General features: G+C 38.1%; 1 protein-coding gene across 14 annotated transcripts in view; it reads left to right on the top strand.

Annotated features, from left to right (window-relative positions):
• LCORL (ligand dependent nuclear receptor corepressor like) overlaps positions 1-26,279 on the top strand; it is a 180,137-nt gene that overhangs the window by 76,170 nt on the left and 77,688 nt on the right. For 7 of the 14 annotated variants that reach the window (XM_061419739.1, XM_061419741.1, XM_061419745.1 and 4 more), the window contains one exon: positions 12,343-12,450. The exons of the other annotated variants lie outside the window; for them this stretch is intronic. In XM_061419739.1, the coding sequence (XP_061275723.1) occupies positions 12,343-12,450 (108 nt within the window). The remainder of the gene's footprint in view (positions 1-12,342; positions 12,451-26,279) is intronic. 14 annotated transcript variants of the gene reach the window in all.

Here is a 26,279-nt window from a genome sequence, read left to right as displayed (position 1 = left end):
TGGGGGAAATACATTTCAAGAGTTAAAAGATAATATTGATTTTGAAAAATTATGTATCAGGCATGTGGGAGGTGATTGCCATGCCCATTCCTCAGTTTTACAGACTACTTATTTTCCTTTTAAGATCAAGCTAAAATAACAGCATTTTAAAGCAGATACAGGATTTAGAGATTATTTGATTCTACTGTTCCTTTACTTATATACAAAAAAATAAGTAACTTGACCAAGGAACATATATTATTTAACATGTATTAAATAATATAAGATAGTGATTATCAATAATACTTAGTAAAATAATCAAAAAGCCATTTTACAAAATGTTTAATAAAGAGTTGCTTACATGAAGTGTGATGGTAATAAAAGAGATGAAGGCTTAGTTTTTGTTGCTGTTTGGTGATGAGTAATATTAAGCCAGAGTGAGCTGGGGAAGTAATGAACAGATGAATGTCTGAATCCATGGAACTAGCTCTGAACCGTCAGCTGAAGTCAGAGGAAAGGCAGTGGGATTTTTAAGAAACTAAAAATGGATGAACTATTCAATTCATTTGTAGTTTTTCAGCCCCTGGTCACCCGTTAATGTGTGGAGTCTTCTCATCATTATCAAACTCACTTGTATCAGCCAAAATTTTATCTGCATGATCTGAAATTTCTTTTGAAGATTTGGTGTCAAGTATTTGTGACTCCTTTATCTTTGCCTGAATAATGATGAGCATCAAGTTGAAAGATTTTCTCAATCATAATTAATGTTAACAGTTATCGTTTTCATGGTCCACTTCATTAAATCTAGTCTCCTTAACAAGTTGTAAGACATTTTGCTTTACAGTCAACATTTCTTTTAACACCTGGAAGTTAACAGAAAATATGCTAGGATTGTTCATACTCCAGTCATTGTTTATTGAGATACTTTTCCCCAAGCCTGATTGGCTGAGAGTATCTTTTTATCAAAACACTTTTAATGGGAGGTAAGTAAATTTACTGTTCTTTTAATAGGTCTTAGTTTCCACACACCTCGTGTACTTTAAAGCATCTCTGTAAATAGAGTGTGCTTGCATATGCTTTCTCATATTTAAAAGATGTGTGTTTCATGATACATAATAATGTATGAGATGGTAGACCTTAAGTGATATATATGCTGTATGGGTGTATTTAAGAGACTTTAAAAGATAATTTTGATTCTATAAAATGATTTCTACCTTCTTTGTCAATTTTAAATATTATTCTGTCATATCCCCCTAATACTATTTAGTAGATTTTGAACTTCTTGAAGGCAAAGAATATTTTAATAATTTTTTTCTTTCCAATTCATTATAAACATTTCTTAGTTTCTTAAACAGAGTTATGGTCAAAGACATAAATCATAAATATAGAAGATCCTCCTCAACATGTAATAGGTATTTGCTGCTCAATTTATGTAAATATGCATTTTAGGGATAAAATGATGAAAAATCATTTAAAGGTGAATTTTCCTGAACATACATACATTTGTGTGGTGGAATAACATGGCTCAGCTGCCAAACAGATTTTAGGATACCATACAGCAGTATGGTTCAGGAGTATTGGCAAGTGACCAAGCAAATACAGGAGAAGCCTGCTCAAAAGATTATGCAAAAGCAGTTTCCTCCTTTCAGTTGTTATATATTCAGGTGTCTTAAAATTTTGCTCTATGAAATAATATGTTTCTAGAATGAGAGGGTTTCTTGTTTGTTTGTTTGTTTTTTATGAGAACTGATGTTTACAGGTTTTATTCAATCCGCCTGTCACAGGTTGTGTGTGTTTGTCCAATGCTGTGAAAATAAGGGGGGTTTTTGTTTGTTTGTTTTTTAACTTCTTGGAAAATCTACATTTCTTAGAGATCTGATTTTCTCTGGTTTTTTTTTTTCTTTTTAAATTTTGTCTCTTTAAGTTTCAGCTTCTTCATGTTATTTTAAATTTTTTTAATTAAACCACACTGTTTATTAAATATGCTTTTAAAGCAGTGCTTATCTCTATTATTATATACCTAAAAACAGCAGATGGTTAGATGACTTTAGAGTAAAAACTACTATGATAATTCTTTTGCTTATTTTCTTTTTAAGATATACTTTAACACATATATGTAGAATGTTTTCATTGTCCTTGTAAATAATACATCTAAAACTCTAATCCACAATTCTTAGAACTGTGTTTCCTCTTGTTATTTTAGCTGTAAGACTTAATTAAACCTGATTATGGTCTGCCTCCAAATGTTAGACAGCACATTGAGTTGAATTGGGTGGTATTAGAATCTCAAGATCAGGACCTTTTAAGGAAAAAATGAAAACTTAATAGCCAAGGTAATTTAGCTAACGACTGAAATAGTTCATATGTCCTGAGTTGAAATAAGAAGGAAGAGGAAGGGTATGTTAGTCAGCTGGACTTGTTGTTGTTGTTGTTAGATAATTTTTTTCATACACTGTACTTTTATGGATGATAAAATATAATGTAAAAAATCACCTGAGTTATCAGGCAGACATTGAATCAATCTGTCACCTTAACTGTCTTATAAAAGGTTCAAGTTCCATCTTGGCATAATTTGGAGTCTGATATTTTCAGTTTTTTACTCTGACATAAAGGTCTTTTTTTGATGCAATTTTTGTAGAAATAGCACTTCGTGAATATCCTCTAACATGAGCTTTCCTCTCTATCTCATTTAATATGATATAGTTATAATGCTCTTTTACTAATTACTTATTCTCGGCACTTCAGTGGCTGATTAATTCTTTCTGAATATGTCTTACTGAGATATAAGGAGTCTAGGACTAGCAGAGGGTTTGATCAAATCCTTTACTTGTGAAATGTAATGAATTAGTTTTATAAATTACTATTTCATCATTTTTAATTATAAGTGTGAACTGTCAGTTACAGTTTACTATTTGCTATTGGCTAGTTGTACATTCGGAGAAGGCAATGGCACCCCACTCCAGTACTCTTGCCTGGAAAATCCCATGGACAGAGGACCCTGGTAGGCTCCAGTCCATGGGGTCGCTAAGAGTAGGGCATGACTAAAATACTTCACTTTCACTTTTCACTTTCATGCATTGGAGAAGGAAATGGCAACCCACTACAGTGTTCTTCCCTGGAGAATCCCAGGGATAGGGGAGCCTAATGGGCTGCTGTCTGTGGGTTCACACAGAGTCGGACACGACTGAAGCGACTTAGCAGCAGCAGCAGTTGTACATTATATTGACAGTTTGCTCAGACTGTTCTGTTGATTAAAACTTACTGATTTGTTATTACTGCATTGAATGGTTTGCCTTGGAAATGAACAGAGATCATTCTGTCGTTTTTGAGATTGCATCCAAGTACTGCATTTCAGACTCTCTTGTTGACCATGATGGCCACTCCATTTCTTCTGAGGGATTCCTGCCCACAGTAGTAGATATAATGGTCATCTGAGTTAAATTCACCCATTCCAGTCCATTTCAGTTCTCTGATTCCTAGAATGTCGACATTCACTCTTGCCATCTCTTGTTTGACCACTTCCAATTTGCCTTGATTCATGGACCTGACATTTCAGGTTCCTATGCAATATTGTTCTTTACAGCATCGGACCTTGCTTCTATCACCAGTCACATCCACAGCTGGGTATTCTTTTTGCTTTGGCTCCATCCCTTCATTCTTTGTGGAGTTATTTCTCCACTGATCTCCAGTAGCATATTGGGCACCTACTGACCTAGGGAGTTCCTCTTTCAGTATCCTATCATTTTGCCTTTTCATACTGTTCATGGGGTTCTCAAGGCAAGAATACTGAAGTGGTTTGCCATTCCCTTCTCCAGTGGACCACATTCTGTCAGATCTCTCCACCAAGACCCGCCCATCTTGGGTTGCCCCATGGGCATGGCTTAGTTTCATTGAGTTAGACAAGGCTGTGGTCCTAGTGTGATTAGATTGACTAGTTTTCTGTGAGTATGGTTTCAGTGTGTTTGCCCTCTGATGCCCTCTTGCAACACCTACCGTCTTACTTGGGTTTGTCTTACCTTGGGTGTGGGGTATCTCTTCACGGCTGTTCCAGCAAAGCATAGCCAATGCTCCTTACCTTGGACAAGGGGTATCTCCTCACCCCGCCCTTCCTGACCTTCAATGTGGGATAGCTCCTCTAGGCCCTCCTGCGCTTGCGCAGCCACAGCTCCTTGGACGTGGGGTTGGTCCTGCCGGCCACTGCCCCTGGCCTCCGGCATGGGGTTGCTCCTCCTGGCCGCAGCCCCTGGCCTCCGACATGGGGGTGCGGGGTAGCTCCTCCCGCCCGCCGTGCCTGGCCTCGGGCTTAGGGGCGTGGGGTGGCTCCTCCCTCCTGCCGCCCCTGACCTCAGACGTGGGGTAACTCCTCTCCTTGCTGCCCCTGACCTCGGACGTGGGGTAATGCCTCTTGGCCGCCGCCCTTCGGGCATGGGGTTCTCCCGGCTTCTGCCCCTGACCTCGGACGTGGGGTAGCTCCTCTCCGCCGTGCTTAGCGCGCCGCTCGCAGCCACCAGTAATCCAAGTCTATGCCCCAACCAGTAATGCTGAAGAAGCTGAAGTTGAACGATTCTATGAAGACCTACAAGACTTTTTAGAACTAACACCCAATAAAGATGTCCTTTTCATTATAGGGGACTGGAATGCAAAAGTAGGAAGTCAAGAAACACCTGGAGTAACAGGCAAATTTGGCCTTGGAATACGGAATGAAGCAGGGCAAAGACTAATAGAGTTTTGCCAAGAAAATGCACTGGTCATAACAAACACCCTCTTCCAACAACACAAGAGAAGACTCTATACATGGACATCACCAGATGGTCAACACCGAAGTTGGATTGATTATATTCTTTGCAGCCAAAGATGGAGAAGCTCTATACAGTCAGCAAAAACAAGACCAGGAGCTGACTGTGGCTCAGACCATGAACTCCTTATTGCCAAATTCAGACTTAAATTGAAGAAAGTAGGGAAAACCACTAGACCATTCAGGTATGACCTAAATCAAATCCCTTATGATTATACAGTGGAAGTGAGAAATAGATTTAAGGGCCTAGATCTGATAGATAGAGTACCTGATGAACTATGGAATGAGGTTCGTGACATTGTACAGGAGACAGGGATCAAGACCATCCCCATGAAAAAGAAATGCAAAAAAGCAAAATGGCTGTCTGGGGAGGCCTTACAAATAGCTGTGAAAAGAAGAGAAGCGAAAAGCAAAGGAGAAAAGGAAAAATATAAACATCTGAATGCAGAGTTCCGAAGAATAGCAAGAAGAGATAAGAAAGCCTTCTTCAGCAATCAATGCAAAGAAATAGAGAACAACAACAGAATGGGAAAGACTAGAGATCTCTTCAAGAAAATCAGAGATACCAAAGGAACATTTCATGCAAAGATGGGCTCGATAAAGGACAGAAATGGTATGGACCTAACAGAAGCAGAAGATATTAAGAAGAGATGGCAAGAATACACAGAAGAACTGTACAAAAAGATCTTCACAACCCAGATAATCACGATGGTGTGATCACTGATCTAGAGCCAGACACCCTGGAATGTGAAGTCAAGTGGGCCTGAGAAAGCCTCACTACGAACAAAGCTAGTGGAAGTGATGGAATTCCAGTTGAGCTATTCCAAATCCTGACAGATGATGCTGTGAAAGTGCTGCACTTAATATGCCAGCAAATTTGGAAAAGTCAGCAGTGGCCACAGGACTGGAAAAGGTCAGTTTTCATTCCAATCCCAAAGAAAGGCATGCCAAAGAATGCTCAAACTACCACACAATTGCACTCATCTCACATGCTAGTAAAGTAATGCTCAAAATTCTCCAAGCCAGGCTTCAGCAATATGTGAACCGTGAACTTCCTGATGTTCAAGCTGGTTTTAGAAAAGGCAGAGGAACCAGAGATCAAATTGCCAACATCCACTGGATCATGGAAAAAGCAAGAGAGTTCCAGAAAAACATCTATTTCTGCTTTATTGACTATGCCAAAGCCTTTGACTGTGTGGATCACAATAAACTGTGGAAAATTCTGAAAGAGATGGGAATACCAGACCACCTGATCTGCCTCTTGAGAAATTTGTATGCAGGTCAGGAAGCAACAGTTAGAACTGGACATGGAACAACAGACTGGTTCCAAATAGGAAAAGGAGTATGTCAAGGCTGTATATTGTCACCCTGTTTATTTAACTTCTATGCAGAGTACATCATGAGAAACGCTGGACTGGAAGAAACACAAGCTGGAATCAAGATTGCCGGGAGAAACATCAATAACCTCAGATATGCAGATGACACCACCTTTATGGCAGAAAGTGAAGAGGAACTAAAAAACCTCTTGATGAAAGTGAAAGTGGAGAGTGAAAAAGTTGCCTTAAAGCTCAGCATTTAGAAAACGAAGATCATGGCATCCGGTCCCATCGCTTCATGGGAAATAGATGGGGAAACAGTGGAAACAGTGTCAGACTTTATTTTGGGGGGCTCCAAAATCACTGCAGATGGTGACTACAGCCATGAAATTAAAAGATGCTTACTCCTTGGAAGAAAAATTATGACCAACCTAGATAGCATATTCAAAAGCAGAGTCATTACTTTGCCAACAAACGTCCATCTAGTCAAGGCTATGGTTTTTCCTGTGGTCATGTATGGATGTGAGAGTTGAACTGTAAAGAAGGCTGAGTGCTGAAGAGTTGATGCTTTTGAACTGTGGTGCTGGAGAAGACTCTTGAGAGTCCCTTGGACTGCAAGGAGATCCAACCAGTCCATTCTGAAGGAGATCAGCCCTGGGATTTCTTTGGAAGGAATGATGCTAAAGCTGAAACTCCAGTCCTTTGGCCACCTCATGCAAAGAGTTGACTCATTGGAAAAGACTCTGATGCTGGGAGGGATTGGGGGCAGGAGGAGAAGGGGACGACAGAGGATGAGATGGCTGGATGGCATCACTGTCTCTATGGACGTGAGTCTGGGTGAACTCCGGGAGTTGGTGATGGACAGGGAGGCCCGGCGTGCTGCGATTCATGGGGTCACAAAGAGTCAGACATGACTGAGCGACTGATCTGATCTGATCTCTGATCTGTTACTTCATAGCAATCATCCCCTGCCTTTTCTGCATATAGATTCGTGTGCGTGTGTGTGTGTGTGTATGTGTGTTCTCCCTTAAGTGTTTTGAATGAAGTCTTTAAAATGTTTCTATCGTCAGTGGAAAGGGCAAAACATAAGTTTTACCATCAAACATGGACTAAAGTCTTGCCCTACCGTTTATTCACTATATAGTTCTGGTAAACTACTTATCATTTTATGTGGCTTAGTTTCCTCATGTGCACAAGAGGCATAATAATTGTGGATCCTTATATTCTGTTGTCTGCCCTCACCCACTAAAAAATAGTTTTATTAAAGGTATTAGTTTAGTGTTTTAGCATTGGTAGGTATGGTGTGTGTTCAGTAGTAGCTTCTTGTAGAAAAAAGAACATGGACTATGGAATCAAATCTAGATGGGTTGCTTCCTGTTTGTTTTGTTTCTTTTTTATCAAATAACTGTGATATTAGGCCAGTTACATAACTTGGTGATACTACATCATTGTGCAGATTTGTTGTTGTTCATTCGCTAAGTCATGTCCAATTCTTTGTGGCTTCATGGAGTGCAGCATACCAGGCTTCCCTGTCCTTCACTATCTCCCAGAGTTTGCTCAAACTCATGTCAGTTGAGTCGGTGATGCCATCCAACCATCTCATTCTCTGTCACCCCCTTCTTGCCCTCAGTCTTTGCCAGCATCAGGGTCTTTTCCATCGAGTTGGCTCTTCATGTCAGGTGGCCAAAGAATTGGAGCTTCAGCTTCAGCATTAGTCCTTCCAATGAATGTTCAGGGTTGATTTCCTTTAGGATTGTGCAAATTAATATCATGTAAATGAAACATCCAGCTTAGTGCCATGTTTATAATAGCCATCCAGGGAAGAGTACCCTATGGCAGATTGCACTATTTTTGTTTGTTTGAGTGTATAAGAAAAGGAGGGACTGGCATCTAAATGACTTTCTCTAATCATACTATGGCACAGTAGTTGAGGTCAAATTTGGGGTTAGACCTGGATTCTAGAGTTGGTTCTACTACTTTTTCAGCCTTGTGTGACCTTAGGCAAACTTTTTAACCTCTTTAAGACTAGTTTCCATTTCTCTAGTGAAAATTTCTCAATTGCATCAGACTCTTTGCAACCCCATGGACTCTAGAGTCCATTCAATTCTCCAGGCCAGAATACTGGAGTGGGTCGCTATTCCCTTCTCCAGAGTATTTTCCCAACCCAGGATTGAACCCAGGTCTCCCACCTTGCAGGCAGATTGTTTACCAGCTGAGCCACCAGGGAAGCCTCCATTTCTATATAATGGGAATAATTTTGGCATTCTTAAGAAGATTATTGTGATGACTTGAAGAGATAAGGCATCCAAACTCACCAAATTTTAGACATTAATTATGTGTAGTTTTTCTTGTATACCAGTTATACCGCAACAAATTTGGGGAAGAGTGGGAGGAAAAAATTAATGTAAGGACTCAATAATCTAAAACTAATGCTGCTATTCAGTATTATTTATTATCAGTATCATCAATTACTTGGAATTACACTAAATCAAAAAAGGAAGATCACAAAGGATTTAGTTCTCAAGTTTTGTAATCATGAAGAAAATTGCCCTTAGGAGTCCATGAATTAATAACTTAACATCAAAGTATAAGGTATCAATCATGCTGCTGCTGCTAAGTCGCTTCAGTCGTGTCTGACTCTGTGCGACCCCAGAGATGGCAGCCCACCAGGCTCCCCTGTCCCTGGGATTCTCCAGGCAAGAACACCCGAGGGGGTTGCCATTTCCTTCTCCAGGTATCAATCATAACAGTCTCAAAAGTGAGTGATAATACTTAAACGCAATGGCACCCCACTCCAGTACTCCTGCCTGGAGAATCCCATGGATGGAGGAGCCTGGTAGGCTGCAGTCCATGGGGTCGCTGAGGGTCGGACACGACTGAGCGACTTCATTTTCACTTTTCACTTTCATGCATTGGAGAAGGAAATGGCAACCCACTCCAGCGTTCTTGCCTGGAGAATCCTAGGGACAGGGGAGCCTGGTGGGCTGCCGTCTATGGGGTCACACAGTCAGACACAACTGAAGTGACTTAGCAGCAATACTTAAGAACTGTCAGCAGTAAATGTAGTATTCTTTGGATACTTTAGGGGAGTAAAATGGTTAGGTAAATAAAATACAAATTATAATGTTTATTTTATACAAAAAAAGTCACTTTTGTGCTTCAATTTCTTATTTGATAAAATGGAAAGTTTTTGCTAAAATGTGTTGATATATTTTGTTAGCTTATGTAGCATTAAGGAAGTGAAACAAAGTTAAAAGAATGTTTGAGAGAAATTATTTTACAGGCATATATACCAACCAGTCTTAATAATCATTTGAGACACTTTGAAGTAAAATTTCAGTCTGGATAGTTTGAAAAGTTGGTTATTCTTGTTAGCCATTTTTCTTATTCCATCCATGTTCTGATTGGTTAGAGGACCAAAGCTGATTTTAAAATATTAACTAATAACAGTGAAAATCTTGTATTTTGTGTAATGATAGGTCACATTTTCTAGAGAAAAATATAAATTATTTGGGAACTACTTATTATTTTAGCTTACTTTTTACTTCTTTAGATTCATATGGGCATGGCAACTCACTCGAGTGTTCTTGCCTGGAGAATCCCATGGACAGAGGAGCCTGGTGGGCTACAGTCCTTAGGGTGGCAAAGAGTCAGACACGACTAAAACGACTTAGCTTACACAATCAAGAGTATACATTATAGTAGCTAGAAATGTTAAAATACTTTTATGTGTATTTAAGAAAATTTATATTTAAGCCAGCAACATGTTAAAGTGGACCCTCATAGGGTTGCTCCTGTCTTAAACATACATACTAAGTTAGGCTACCAGTGTTTCTGATGAACAATTGGAACAATGATACTAGCCATATATGCTTGTGAGTCTGATTATATGCTCTAATAGTCTAGTATTATTTGAACTTCTGGTATTATTTGGGCATGTTATGGCCTAGTGGCTCCTGATTTACTTTGTACATATTTCACTTTTCAATTTAAAATACTCAAATTCTACAAAACCATCTGTGAGCCTATATTAAATGCTGGTTATTTTTTTACTTTATGTTTGTTTTTTTAAAAAGCATACTTATTATTCTGGCAGTAGTGGTTGTTGTTGCTGAGGTTTATTTGTAAAAGAAACACTCTTTGGTGGAGTAATGGTCAGTGCCTACCTAGATTAGAGTATGTTTATGTACCTCTGGCATTGTCGTTTATTGGAGTGACTGAAGTTCCAGGGTTCCAGGCCTTATATGTGTCTGGAAGGTTATAGAAATAAAACTATAACAAGTCTGTGATTTTTGCGGTTGCATCCATTTCTTTGACTCAATCCTTGTTAAACCTGGAAATGTTTTAGACTATTAGTAGAGAGCATTCCTTTATTGTTGTTGAATATTTTGTTAGAACAACAACAAAAAAACCATATTGGAGCAGTGCTATAAAATGGTGCTGTCCAAAATCATCTGTGCATGTAGTCGGGGATTAAGTAAGATGATCTCCTGAAGTGCAGGAATTCTATTTACATTGATATAAGTCCTTAATAAAATAAGACTTTTTCAGTCAAGAGAACCAAGGCTCCTTGGAGAAGTGGTTGCTTCCATGGCTGGGGTTGGGAAAATATAAAATGAATTTGGAGCATCTTGTGGTACCAGAATTCCAGACATCCTGGAATGTAAAGTCAAGTGGAGGTGATGGAATTCTGGTTGAGCTATTTCAGATCCTAAAAGATGATGCTATGAAAGTGCTGCACTCAATATGCCAGCAAATTTGGAAAACTCAGCAGTGGCCACAGGACTGGAAAAGGTCAGTTTTCATTCCAATCCCAAAAAAGGCATGCCAAAGAATGCTCAAACTACTGCACAATCGCACTCATTTTACACACTAGCAAAGTAATGCTCAAAATTCTCCAAGCCAGGCTTCAGCAATACGTGAACTGTGAACTTCTAGATGTTCAAGGTGGTTTTAGAAAAGGCAGAGGAACCAGAGGTCAGATTGCCAGCATCCGCTGGATCATAGAAAAAGCAAGAGAGTTCCAGAAAAACATCTATTTCTGCTTTCTTGACTATGCCAAATCTTTGACTGTGTGGATCACAATAAACTGTGGAAAACTCTGAAAGAGATGGGAATACCAGACCACCTGACCTGCCTCTTGAGAAACCTATATGCAGGTCAGGAAGCAACAGTTAGACCTGGACATGGAACAACAGACTGGTTCCAAATAGGAAAAGGAGTATGTCAAGACTGTATATTGTCACCCTGCTTATTTAACTTATATGCAGAGTACATCATGAGAAATGCTGGACTGGATGAAGCACAAGCTGGAATCAAGATTGCCAGGAGAAATATCAGTTAACGTCAGATATGCAGATCACTCAAGAACTAAAGAGCCTCTTGATGAAAGTGAAAGAGGAGAGTAAAGAAGTTGGCTTAAAGCTCAACATTCAGAAAACTAAGATCATGGCATCCAGTCCCATCACTTCATGGCAGATAGATGGGGAAACAGTGGAAACAGTGGCAGACTTTATTTTGGGGGGCTCCAAAATCACTGTTTATGGTGACTGCAGCCATGAAATTAAAAGATGGTTACTACTTGGAAGAAAAGTTATGACCAACCTAGACAGCATATTCAAAAGCAGAGACATTACTTTGCCAACAAAGGTCTATCTAGTCAAGGCTATGGTTTATCCATTAGTCACGTATGGATTTGAGAGTTGAACTATAAAGAAAGCTGAGCACTGAAGAATTGATGCGTTTGAACTGTGGTGTTGGAGAAGACTCTTGAGAGTCCCTTGGACTGCATGGAGATCCAACCAGTCCATCCTAAAGGAGATCAGTCCTGGGAGTTCATTGGAAGGACTGATGTTGAAGCTGAAACTCCAGTACTTTGGCCACCTGATGCAAAGCTGACTCATTTGAAAAGACCCTGATACTGGGAAAGATTGAAGGCAGGAGTAGGAGGGGATGACAAAGGATGAGATGGTTGGATGGCATCACTGACTCAATGGACATGAGTTTGAGTAAACTCCAGGAGTTGGTGATGGACAGGGAGGCCTGGCATGTAACAGTCCATGGAGTCGCAAAGAGTTGGACACAACTGAGTGACTGAATGAACTGAAGTGTGGTACCAGAAATCAAAAGTGTGTTCAGTCACTCAGTCATGTCTGACTCTTTGTGACACCATGAACTGTAGCCTATCAGGCTCCTCTGTCCAGGGATTCTCCAGGCCAGAATACTGGAGTGAGTATCCTTTTCCTTCTCCAGGGGATCATCTCGACCCAGGGATTGAACTTGGGTCTCCTGCATTGCAGGCAGATTCTTTACCATCTGAGCCACCCGAGAAGCCAGAAAGTAAGGAAGTCACGATAAAAGGTAAGTTGGTGGGACACAGGTGCCAGCCAACCTGAAAGAGCTGCTAATGGTCAAAACTGGAACAACTTGAGAAAAAAAAAGGGGTATAATCCATAGAGTAAAATCAGTATTCATTGTTTCACATTGATATAAATGAAGAAGGGACAGCTCTAGCTTACAAAAGAATTCCAATTTTAAAATGTAAGGAATGCAGGAAATTAAAATCATCCTTAGAACACCACGGTGACAATCATTGCATCCAGCAATGAGTGCTAAAATCAGTGGGCAAAATTTTGATGAGAAACAGAATATCATTCTAACAGTATCTCCCCCAGTGTATTAATTATGAAGAGAGAAGGAGAAGCATTGCAATACAGAAACCCAGCAGATTTCCAGGGTAGCATCACCAGTCTTAAAAAACATCCAGTCTTCGTGGTGCACTGATACGATGCACTGAGAAATTCACATCCTTTTTGTAGTATTCTTGCCAAAGATGCATAACTGAACTGAACGTGAGAAAGCATCAGCTATGTTGAGGACCATTCTCCCAAATAACTGACCAGTACTCATCCAAAATGTGTAATATCATGAAAGACAAAGAAAGTGCAAAACTTTCACTGATTAGAGGAGACTAAGGCTGAAAGTGAAAGTGGAGAGTGAAAAAGTTGGCTTAAAGCTCAACATTCAGAAAACAAAGATCATGGCATCTGGTCCCATCACTTCATGGGAAATAGATGGGGAAACAGTGGAAATAGTGTCAGACTTTATTTTTTGGGGCTCCAAAATCACTGCAGATGGTGACTGTAGCCATGAAATTAAAAGACGCTTACTCCTTGGAAGGAAAGTTATGACCAACCTAGATAGCATATTCAAAAGCAGAGACATTTCTCTGCCAACAAAGGTCCATCTAGTCAAGGCTATGGTTTTTCCAGTGGTCATGTATGGATGTGAGAGTTGAACTGTAAAGAAGGCTGAGTGCCGAAGAATTGATGCTTTTGAACTGTGGTGTTGGAGAAGACTCTTGAGAGTCCCTTGGACTGCAAGGAGATCCAACCAGTCCATTCTGAAGGAGATCAGCCCTGGGATTTCTTTGGAAGGAATGATGCTAAAGCTGAAACTCCAGTACTTTGGCCACCTCATGTGAAGAGTTGACTCATTGGAAAAGACTCTGATGCTGGGAGGGATTGGGGGCAGGAGGAGAAGGGGACAACAGAGGATGAGATGGCTGGATGGCATCACTGACTCGATGGACGTGAGTCTGGGTGAACTCTGGGAGTTGGTGATGGACAGGGAGGCCTGGCATGCTGTGATTCATGGGGTCGCAAAGAGTTGGACATGACTGAGCGTCTGAAATGAACTCAACTGAAGGTAACAGAATAATTAAATGCATTGTGGGATCCTGGATTGGATTTTGGAATAGAAAGGGGACTCTAATGGGAAAACTGATGAATTCCAAATAAAATCTACAGTTAATAATATTGTACTGATACTAACTTCTGTGTTTTGATAAATGGTTATATAGGATGTTAACATTAAGAAAAAGCTGGGAAAAGAATTTACAGGGCATTTTGTACTGCTTTTGAAGCTTTTTTGTAGTCTAAAACTATTTTTAAAGTTTAAAATATTTTTAAAGCATAATAAAAATAAATAACCTTTACTAATTTTTGATGGATGGACTAACAGTCACACTCTTATTTGAGCTTTGCATCAGAAGTCCCTTGCCATATAAAGGAGACCTAGTGTTTTGGGAGAAGAGTGAGAGCTCAGTCCTTCAGACAAGGAGAGATTGATAATGGAACCCTTATTCTTTGGTTTTTCATTCTGAGTGTTGTGATATATTGTAGTTTGTATGGCCCAGTTAAATGGATGTACATATTCTACTGTGTAATTTTATCTGAATTAACTCTGTAAAATAGATAAGTTGGCATTTAAAGATTCTGTCAACGATGTACCCTCCTCTAAGTATATTCTGTGCTTTGAGATGTTTGGCACGTAATAATGTGACGATGTAATTTATAAATAATATACATATTTTAAGGTGCATTCTCAGTTTAGTTGATTGATGAGTGAATATCCAACAAAATGTGAACAACTCTGCTCTAACGGTATATTTTAGAGATTAACTGATTCTTCCAAAGTCCAAAAGTGGTGAGCTGAACGTAACAAAGAATATTTAATTGCTAAAAAGTCTCATAGGTAAAATTGTAGTCACAGGGGAGTTGGACTTTCGCTTTAATGACGCTAAGAGATTCACAGATATTGTGGTCAGACTATGGCTTTAAAGAGGCAAAAAATAGGAGGAGCAGGAAGAGTAAGGAGAGGCAAAGGGATTAAATGTCTACATTAAGCTATGATAGGCCATGACTTTTACTAATGCCTCATTTAGTCTTTAAGAAACGAAACTTGGAAGTACAACTGGGGTACAGCGAGAGTTTCCTCTTATGATAATAGCATGAATTCCATGATAACATGTTTCTATCTTCCTTACCCACCCACCCACCCCCACCCCTCCAAAAACATTGAAAAAGGCAGAAGTGCTATGGTTATGTATTCTGAATGTTCCTCTGGCCTGGTGGATTCCCATTTTATGTGGGAAGTTGAGACCATCAAATCTGTGGAAAAAAGAGAAGCTTCAGGAAGCCCATCCCGTGTCCACTTACCTGATCCTTGATTTTATATTTATCCTTTGCAGTGCATGTTCAGTAGTGACATAGTAAACCAGAATGAAAACAACATAAGCAATGTCTAAATCTACATTCTTGCCTGTCTTTGAACCAGCTAACTCATAAGACTTCTAGGGGGGAAAAAGTCACTTTATTATTTTCTTTCGGTGACTGTTTAGAAACCTTTGTGTTATGTGTAAAAGAATAAACAAATGTTTTCTCTTTCTTGTTTTTCTGTGCCCTGTAAAAAATTATAACAAAAAATATTAGCTTGAAATGTGGAAATCATTTATTTACGAAATTTATTGAGTTACATTGTTGTGGTACCATTGTAGATCCTTGAATAGGTAAATGAATAAGATACAGTTCTTAGTCTCAGGGAGTACAGTGGCATGTTATATAGTAGAATACAGTGGATATAATACTAGTTAAGGTTAATAAAAGAGACACAGAGAAAGAATATTTTCTGCTCTCTAGAAGTTAGTGATCCAGTATGGAAGGATACAATGTAAAGATTGTATATTTCTTGGAAGAATATCTTGAGGCTTATTTGGCCTTCAATTTCAACATTCATGAGTAGAGTATAGGAGGTTAAAGTGGAGAAGAGAATCAAGAGCATATGAACTGTTCTTTTTATTCTGTCTCCACTGTATCCTACTTTATTATCTTGTCATGTCCAGAAAAGAATACATTTAAATCCTACAGTAACCCATATCAAACTTAACTCATTTAGAATAGAATTTTTACAGCCTTATTTGGACTTCACTATGTTGTTCAAGTATTAGAGTTTCTTTGGTAGGGAATCTGATTTTCAAGACTTTTGTTTCTGTTTGTTCCCAGGAATGCCTTAACTTTAGCAGACCTAAAAGCTTCTTTGAAGATTTTTGTATCTTTCTGAATGCCACATTGGTTATAGTGGGTATTTTCTACAACTGGATATGTTCTACAAACACTTGTGGAGCACTAGCCATAATTCTTCTACAGTAAAGCTGAAACTCCAGTACTTTGGCCACCTCATGCGAAAAGTTGACTCATTGGAAAAGACTCTGATGGTGGGAGGGATTGGGGGCAGGAGGAGAAGGGGACGATAGAGGATGAGATGGCTGGATGGCGTCACTGACTCGATGGATGTGAGTCTGAGTGAACTCCGGGAGTTGGTGATGGACAGGGAGGCCTGGCGTGCTGCGATTCATGGTGTTGCAAAAGGTCAGACACAACTGAGCCACTGAACTGAACTGAATAGCTTCCAGACAGTAACTTCTAAACTCTGTTGAAAGTGCCTGTGATAGGAATAAGATATTATCTGAACAATTATCAATACTTTGTTGAGTCAGAGATTAATAGTACTTAATAGCAAGTGCTATAGCTGTTGAGGAAGAAAAAAAGTCTGTCATAGAAATTACTAAGCGTTCTAAATAATTTCAGATTTTCACCACAACACAGACTATTGTGTAGAGATATAAGCATTAAGATAATGTATCTAGGGTAGCCTGACTGCATCCATCTAAGAGGAAAATGGTTTACCCTTCATGTCAATATAATGTTCTCTCTAGGGTAGCAGTTAGGCTGACTAAAAGCCTTGTACCATTATTGTTCATGTGTTCTGACCCTGGCTTGCATTGCAGAATATATCAGTAGATGGTTTAAGAAGTAGAATCTGGATGAAGCAGGTTGGGAATGGAATGTGAAAGATAGAATGAACATTGTATTGGCAATCTGTGGTTATCAACTGATTCCTGTTGGGATACATTTTTAAAAATTAAAGTTTAAGTACAGTTATAATTTCTTTTTTTTTTTTTTTTCATTTTTATTTTTATTTTATTTTTTTTTTTAATTTATTTATTTTTTTATTCTTCCAATTTTATTTTATTTTTAAACTTTACATAATTGTATTAGTTTTGCCAAATATCAAAATGAATCCGCCACAGGTATACATGTGTTCCCCATCCCGAACCCTCCTCCCTCCTCCCTCCCCATACCATCCCTCTGGGCCGTCCCAGTGCACCAGCCCCAAGCATCCAGCATCATGCATCGAACCTGGACTGGCAACTCGTTTCCTACATGGAGAACAGTGTGGAGATTCCTTAAAAAACTGGAAATAGAACTGCCAGTTATAATTTCTTTTAATTCTCTGAAAATATTCAGAAACCTCTGAATCTATTCTACCTTACTTTGCTTAACATGCTGTTCTTTAGTCTTTCTCTCTTGATCCACTCTCAGTGGTAAGAAATGAAGCAAAGGATATGGTATTTTATCATTGCAGTTTAAAACTAGCATATACTGTTTTGCTGCTGTAATTTCCCTGATACTGGAAAACTTTTATCAAGCTTTTATGTCTCTTTAATTTTACTTTCTAGTTTATGGATTCTTAACCAGGGATTTCCCCAAGAAGTTCATGGATAGGACTTCATGGATTCATGAACTTGAAAAGGGGGGGAAAATGACATCTTTATTTTCACTACCCCTGCTAAAGTTTAGGGCTTCCCTGGTGACTCAGGTGGTAAAGAATCTGCCCACAATGCAGGAGACCTGGGTTCATTCCCTGGGTTGGGATGATCCCCTGGCAGAGGGTATTACAACCCACTCCAGTATTCTTGCCTGGAGAATCCCTATGGACAATGGAGCCTGGTGGTATAAAGTCCATGGGGTCGCAGAGTTGAGTGACCAAGCATAGCACAGCATAGCTGAAATTTAGCATTTCCTTCAAAGATAGATGTTGGTAACAAACAACAGTAGTAGTAATAATATCTGTTCTAGGAATAAAAATCATATCACATAAATTATTGTTTATATTCTTGCTACTTTGAAATTATGGTAAATATTAGACTTAACTACCAGATCTTATATTTTAATGCATTGTTGCTGTCCAGTCACTAAGTCATTCATATTCAACTCTTTTGAGACTGCATGGACTATAGCCTACCAGGCTCCTCGGTCCATGGGATTTTGCAGGCAAGAATATTGGAGTTGCCATTTCCTTCTTCAGAGGATCTTCCTGACCCAGGGATTGAACTTGTGTCTCCTGCATTGGCAGGAGGATTCTTTACCATTGAGCCACCAGGGAAGCCTATTTTAATGCATTAAGAAGGGGTAAATATATTACTGTATCTCAACTTAAAAATTTTCTAAATTGTATTTAGTATAGTTGGTTTCTTTTGTAATCCTACAGATTTATGCTTTTAAAATATGATTCTGTGATTAAGTGAGGGGAAAAAATGATCATAATAAAAAAATCCAAAAAATGTTTTAAAAGACATGATTCTGAGAAGGAAACCATAGTCTTCACCACATTGCCAAAGGCGTTCTTGCATAAAAAGAGTTAAGAATTCTGTCTACCTCTTTACTATTTGATCTTCTTAAAGCCCCCAGAAGGTTATACCTTAAGGACTACGTCCTTAGAATTCATATATGCATACATATGTGTATTTATGTATATACATGTATTTCCTCGACCTCCCCCTCCCCCAAAATAACTCACCCACTCTCTTGGCTTCAACTCTTAACTTCTGTTTATGTAAGCCACAGCCTCCAAGTTTCATGCTGTTTTCTAGACATCTCCACATGTTTATTATGGGAGGAATTATAAGTTTAGTAGATCTAAACTTATTTTCCTTTGTAAGTTTGCTCATTTTCTTATGTGCTTCATTAATTAGTGCCATTTAAACCTTCCCACTCACTCTGAATTAAAATACAAGAATCATTTTTGATTCTTTGTTCTTTCTTATGACCTCCTCTGAAAGCAGTTATTAATAAATCACTAGGAATTATTAATAAGGCTGTTGTGAACATTCTTATACTTTTTGGACATCTGTTTCATTTCTCTTGGGAAAATCTGTAAGAGTAAAATTGCTGGGTCATAGCATCAATATTTATTTAAAATATATTAGAAAGTGACAAATCAGTCTCCCAAATTTGTCCTTTTGCAAACTCATTGGAAATGCATGAGAGTTCTAGTTACTCCACATCTCTGTCAGCAACTTACTGTTACTTGTCTTTGTTACTAGTTAATATAGTAGGCGTGAAATGGTATCTCATTTTGCTTTAAATTGCATTTTCCTAATGATTAATAATGTTGAGTGCTTTTTCAAGTTCTTATAGGCAATTGGTAGATTTTTTTAGAGATCTGTTCAATTTTTGCCTGTTTTTTAGTTGGGTTGTTTGCTTTCTACTGCTGATTTGTATGTGTTCTTTGTAAATTCTATATACAAGTCTTTTATAAGATCATTAGTAATGTTTTGTGTTTGTTTAATAGGATTGTCACCTTGTTGGAGTGCCTTTATGCCTCCTAATTTGTTCAGCCATGTGAGGAAGATGACATAGTTTTGATATCCTCCATGTGTGTATGCTAAGTTGCTTCAGTCGTGTCCAATTCTTTGTGATCCTATGGACTGCAGCCTGCCAGGTTCATCCATCCATGCGATTCTCCAGCAAAAATACTGGAGTGGGTTGCCATTCCCTTCTCCAGGGGATCTTCCTGACCCAAGGATTGAACCTGTGTCTCTTATGTCTCCTGCATTGCCAGGCGGGTTCTTTACCACTAGCACCACATGGAAAGCCCATTCTCCATGTGATGGCTAAATTAACTAGACACATAGGTGAAACTACATTAAGACTAAGAAAACTATGAATAATAAAAGAGGATCTCTGAAAACTTAAGATTGGCAATTTACTTTTTTAAAGTGCGCTTTACAAACTGTTGTATACTTTAAATGTTTTGTATAACAAATTAAGCTCTGAATGCATTTACAAAATGAAATAAAATTGTATTCACGAGGTCATTAGTAGATATACAAAAGGTATTTATTTGTGATATCCAGGAAGTCTAGTAGAGCAATGGAAATTTGAAGTTGTAGGACTTTTATTTTTTTTAATTCTGTCACATATGAATATATAACTCATTTGAAGATGATACTAAAATCATAAATACGTAGGAAATTTGCAAATGTGAGGCCCAGGTCAAATGACTCTCCTGTCTGCTTCTATGTTGGATATTAAACTGGACCGGATTCAGAAGAGTTGGCAAGAATAAACAGAACAACTACAAAAAAAGTCTTCATGACCCAGATAATCACAATGGTGTGATCACTCACCTAGAGCCAGACATCCTGGAATGTGAAGTCAAGTGGGCCTTAGGAAGCATCACTACGAACAAAGCTAGTGGAGGTGATGGAATTCTAGTGGAGGTATTTCAGATCCTAAAAGATGATGCTGTGAAAGTGCTGCACTCAATATGCCAGCAAATTTGGAAAACTCAGCAGTGGCCACAGGACTGGAAAAGGTCAGTTTCATTCCACTCTCAAAGAATGTCAATGCTGAAGAATGTTCATACTACCGCAAAATTGCACTTATTACACACGCTAGCAAAGTACTGCTCAGAATTCTCCAAGCCAGGCTTCCAACAGTACGTGAACTGTGAACTTCCAGATGTTCAAGCTGGTTTTAGAAAAGGCAGAGGAACTAAAGAACAAATTGCCAATATCTGTTGGATTATCGAAAAAGCAAGAGAGTTCCAGAGAAACATCTACTTGTGCTTTATTAATTATGCCAAAGCCTTTACTGTGTAGATTACAACAAACTGTGGGAAATTCCTCAAGAGATAGGAATACTAGACCTCTTGAGAAATCTGTATGCAGGTCAAGAAGCAACAGTTAGAACCAGGCATGGAACAACAAACTGGTTCCAAATTGAGCAAGGGGTAAGTCAAGGCTGTATATTGTCAACCTGCTTATTTAACTTATATGCAGAGTACATCATGAGAAATGCCGGGCTGGATGGAAGCATAAGCTGGAATCAAGATTACTGGGAGAAATATCAATTACCTCAGATATGCAGATGACACCACCCTTATTGCAGAAAGCGAAGAGGAACTAAAGAGCATCTTGATGAAAGAGTAAAAAACTGGCTTAAAACTCATTCAGAAAATGAAGATTATGGCATCGGGTCCCATCACTTCACGGCAAATAGATGGGGAAACAATGGAAACAGTCACAGACTTTATTTTGGGGGACTTCAAAATTACTGCAGATGGTGACTGCAGCCATGAAATTAAGATACTTGCTCCTTGGAACAAAAGCTATGACCAACCTAGACAGCATATTAAAAAGCAGACACATTACTTTGCGAACAAAGGTCCGCCTAGTCAAGGCTATGGTTTTTCCAGTGGTCATGTATGGATGTGAAAGTTGGACTATAAAGAAAGTTGAGTGCAGAAGAATTGATGCTTTTGAACTGTGGTGTTGGAGAAGACTCTTGAGAGTCCCTTGAACTGCAAGGAGATCCAACCAGTCAATCCTAAAGGCAATCAGTCCCGAACAGTCATTGGAAAGACTGATGCTGAAACTCCAGTACTTTGCCACCTGATGTGAAGAACTGACTCATTAGAAAAGACCCAGATGCTGGGAAAAATTGAAGGCAGAAGGAGAAGGGGACCACAGAGGAGGAGATGGTTGGATGGCATCACTGACTCGATGGACATGAGTTTGAGCAGGCTCCAGGAATTGGTGCTGGACAGGGAAGCCTGGCGTGCTGCAGTCCATGGGGTCACAAAAGTTGGACACAACTGACTGACTGAACTGAACTGGACTTTGACTTTGTTCTACTTTTTCACTCTTAAGTTCCTCTTTTTATTTTAAAAAAATATGACTAGTTTTATCAATTAATAATTATTATAATGACTTAGGGATTTTCTTCTTATATAGTTTTTAACTGTACCTCTTGGGTACAGTTGGGGAGGTGAGTGTATATGCTGCTGTTTTTCTACTAATATTCTAGGTGTCATACTTGGTAAGTGTGATAACTGGAGAGTGATGAAGAAAAGGAGAAATTTAAGTCTGTAATGTAATTCCATTTATTGCCTCTTGTGATAGATTTTCAGTAAAGTAAGGATTAAATTATTAATGAAAATCAGGTGTTTTTTTAAAAAATTGAGCAGTTCAGTTATCCCATGTTCTTCTTACATTCTTTTCTTACAAATGTTTTAGAAAGTTACATATGTTAATACTACTCTTTATATTAAGGAATTATCTTTCCTAATAATATGTTAATAGTTCAGTGATTGCAGAACATTTATTAACAGACCCCTCTTCTAAAATGTTTTTTTCCAGTTGTTTTTATAGTATGGATGCCAGAACTTGTTTTGCTGAAATATGTCTAACAGTGGCAACGTTAACAGCCTGTGATGAAAAGTTGTAATAGAGTGTTGGCAAAATTTCTCTGGAAACTTTAAAATGGTTAGAATGTTATCCCAGAACACTCTGTTTGGTACTAAAGAATAGGTGCAAGGAATTGGATACCCAGCGTAAAAGGAGGATGAATACTCTTAAATTGTTCAGAGGGATTAAAAGGCATACAGAATGTGTCATTTTATAAATTCTTAACCCTATATATAAATTATGAACTATTACAAAATTTATATAATGGATTATGAAATGATTAAAAATAATGTAAAAAATTTGCTCTCTTCTCTGTAAAATTATGCAGTTGGATTAGATTTTGTCTCATCTTGTGTTAACAGATCCTGAAGTCTAATAGTCCTGAAAGTTGGCAAAATATACAAAAGCTGTTTTTGACATTTTAAAAAATCAGAAAAGTCATATATTTACTTGAAATCAGACTATAAACTAAAGAAAAAATTCCTTTGTAATAGTTTCAAATTGATACTACTTTTTCTTCATAAAATTTGGCAGAGCACCTTACCTCTTATTTGCATATCTTTTAAATAAATAGGTAATTACAATATGAAAGATTGGAAATCACTATGCTATATATTGTTCAATGCCCAGAAGATTAACACATATATTTTATGGACAAATCAGAGATCAATCAGTGGCCATGCTTTTATATTACCTAGTAGTATATAATGGACTTTCAGGGGATTCACTTCCAAGATTGGTTTTCATTTACTCTGTGTATGTGTATGTGTGTGTGGGGGGGGGTGTGTGTGTATATCTAGACTTAATTTCATTCCATTTCTGTTGTTCTGCAACTACAGTTACGTTCTAAAATTTTAATTAATTTGTTCAGGACACTGAGTAGATTTTTTTAATTGGAAATAAATGTTAAATAACAATTCTCTATTGTGCAGAACTCTTTAATGATAATTAAAAGTTAATATATTTGTTTTTATTACTATTTCAGCCACATGCTGCCTAGTTGATAATTTGTTTTCCAAGCATTGAGTTCTTAATTTGGAAAAATAACACATTTTACTCTTCAGATACCTCTTTTATTTTCTCCTTTATTCTACTCCTTCTCTCCTGTCTCCACCAAAGCAGCAGTATATGGTATTTGGTCTCTATTAATAGGGCGTCCCTGGTGGCTCAGACGGTAAAGAATCCGTCTGCAGTGTGGGAGACCTGGTTTGGATCCCTGGATTAGGAAGATCTCCTGGAGGAGGGCATGGCAATCCACTCCAGTATTCTTGCCTGGAGAATCCCAAGGACAAAGGATCCTGGTGGGCTGCAGTCCATGAGGTCACAAAGAGTCGGACATGACTGAGCCACTAAGCAGCAATAGGTAAAATACATAATTCCCTAGCACCTGTATAGGATCACTTTAATGTGATATAAATTAAGAAGATAAGGGAAGAGATTATTTTTTAGAAGTTAGGGCTACATCATTTGTTCTCTGTAAAACTGCAATTTGAGTATGTCAGGTTGAATCCCAGAGGGGTGGACAGCAGTAGTTCCTTGGTAGGTAGTTAACATGTTTTCATCCTCTGCATTTTAGGAAGACATAATAGAATAGTTTTTTTCTGTCCCAGGTTGAGGAGAAAATGAATTTTTAAGTGCCTTGATGGATGTTTAGTGACAGCTTTGTCTACAGAGAAAAACAGTTTCCCAATGAGACACTTGCTCTTAGTAGTCAAGAAGTGTCAAATGGACGTGCTATGTAGTTGTCAAAATGTGAATTTGAATTTGGTTTTTAAATGGCTTAATATAGCACTTTTAAAAATCTGCCTGTAGTGTAGGACTACTATTGTTCCTTAATTTGTCAGATCTGCATCCCTGGATTTTCATGATTACTTACCTACTTATGGAATAATATGATTTTCGTCTAAATTTAGTTGTCTGTAACATGTTTTTCTGGAGAAGGCAATGGCACTCCACTCCAGTACTCTTGACTGGAAAATCCCATAGACGGAGGACCCTGGTGGGCTGCAGTCCATGGGGCCACTAAGAGTCGGACACGACTGAGCGACTTCACTTTGACTTTTCACTTTCATGCATTGGAGAAGGCAATGGCAACCCACTCCCGTGTTCTTGCCTGGAGAATCCCAGGGATGGGGGAGCCTGATGGGCTGCCATCTATGGGGTCGCACAGAGTCGGACATGACTAAAGCGACTTAGCAGCAGCAGCAGCAACATGTTTTTCAAAAGCATAAGTCATAATATTCATTAATAAATAAATGGAATCTCAAAGCATGTATTAACATCAGAACTAAGCATTATGAGTAGTACCTCTGTAATTCCTTATTCTAGAGGGTGTCTGGTGCCATCTACTGAATAGTTTTTTAAAGTAAGAGAAATGTGAAATTAAATGACCTATTTCGAGTTCATTTTTGTGAAAAATGAAAGGTCTGTTTCTAGATTCTTTCTTTGCATGTAGTTGTTCAGTTGTTCTGCTGTCATTTTTTGAAGACAGTTCTTTCTGCATTTGATTACTTTTGTTTCATTATCAAAGATGAGTTGACTTTTGTTTGTATGGGCCTATTTCTGGGCGATCTATTCTGTTCGACTGATCTGTCTATTTGTGTTCATTATCAAACTGTCTTGTTATTGTAGCTTTATAGTAATTCTTGAGGTTGGTAGTATCAGTTCTCCAATTTTTTTTTTTACTACTGAATTGGCTAATCGGTGTCCTTTACTTTCTATATAAACTTAAGAATCAGTTTATCGATACCCATGAGATATTGTGGGATTTTGATTAGGATTACATTGAATCTATAAACTTGGAAAGAACTGACAGCTTAACAATATTGAGTTTCTGTCTGTGGACATGGGATCTCTCTCCATTTATTCAGTTGTTTGATTTCTTTCATCAGTTTTATGGTTTTCTTTATATAGTTCTTGTACATATTTGTTACTGTCAATTTCTCCCTTTGTGTGTGACTTAATATTTTATGTATATAGATGGCTTCTATGTTGGATACATATATATTTATATTATTATATATTATTCTTGGATTGATCCCTTGATTATTGTGTGATGTCCTTCTTTGTCTCTTGCTACAGTCTTTGTTTTAAAATTTATTTTGTCTGATATAAGTATTGCTACTCCAGCTTTCCTTTGGTTTCTATTTGCATGAAGTACCTTTTTCATCCTCTCACTTTGACTCAGTGTGTATCAACTAATTGTTGATAGAAATGTATTTATTGCCATTTTGTTAGTTGTTTGGAGTTGTTCTTATAGTTCTTTACTGTTACTTCTTTGTTTCTCTTTGTGATGTGATGACTGTCTTTATGTTTGGATTATTTTCTCTTTTTTGTTTATGTATCCTTTGATATGTGGTTATCATGAGGTATGTGTATGTATGCCTAGTTATTTTAAGTTGCTGATCTCTTAATTTCAAATTCATTTTTAATACCCCAGCCTTTTTGCTCCCCTCCCCCTACAGTTACTGTTTTTGAATGATATTTTACATCATTTTGTTTTGTGTACCTTAATTACTTATTAGGGATAAAGATGATTTGACTACTTTTATCTTTTAACCTTCCTTCTACCTTTGTATGTATTAATTTCTTTATATTTGCCTTTACCAGTGAGATTTTCTTTTATAGTTTTCATGTTTCCAGTTGTGGCCTCTTCTTTTTTACTTAGAGAAGTACCTTAAACATTTCTTATAACGCTGGTTTGATGAAGCTGATCTCAGCTTTTGCTTGTCCGCAAAATTTTTTATCTTTCCATCAAATCTCAATGAAAGCCTTGGTGGGTAGAGTACTCTTGGCTCTAGGTTTTTCCCTTTCATTACTCACAGTTATATCATGCCATTGTCTTCTAGCCAGCAGAATTTGTGCTGAAAAGTCAGCTGGTTGCTGAATGGGTGTTCCCTTGAATGCAATTTGTTGCTTTTCCCTTGTTGCTTTTAATATTCTCTATTTATTTCTGATTTTTTCCATTTTAATTACAGTGTGTCTTGGTGTGGTCCTCTTTGGGTTGATCTTATATGGGTCTCTCTTCTACTTCTTG

The sequence above is a fragment of the Bos javanicus genome, chromosome 6, assembly GCF_032452875.1.
Source record: "Bos javanicus breed banteng chromosome 6, ARS-OSU_banteng_1.0, whole genome shotgun sequence".
NCBI classification, from domain to species: domain Eukaryota; kingdom Metazoa; phylum Chordata; class Mammalia; order Artiodactyla; family Bovidae; genus Bos; species Bos javanicus.
Note: the sequence above shows the minus strand (reverse complement) of the source record. Positions and strands in the feature narration are given on the sequence as shown.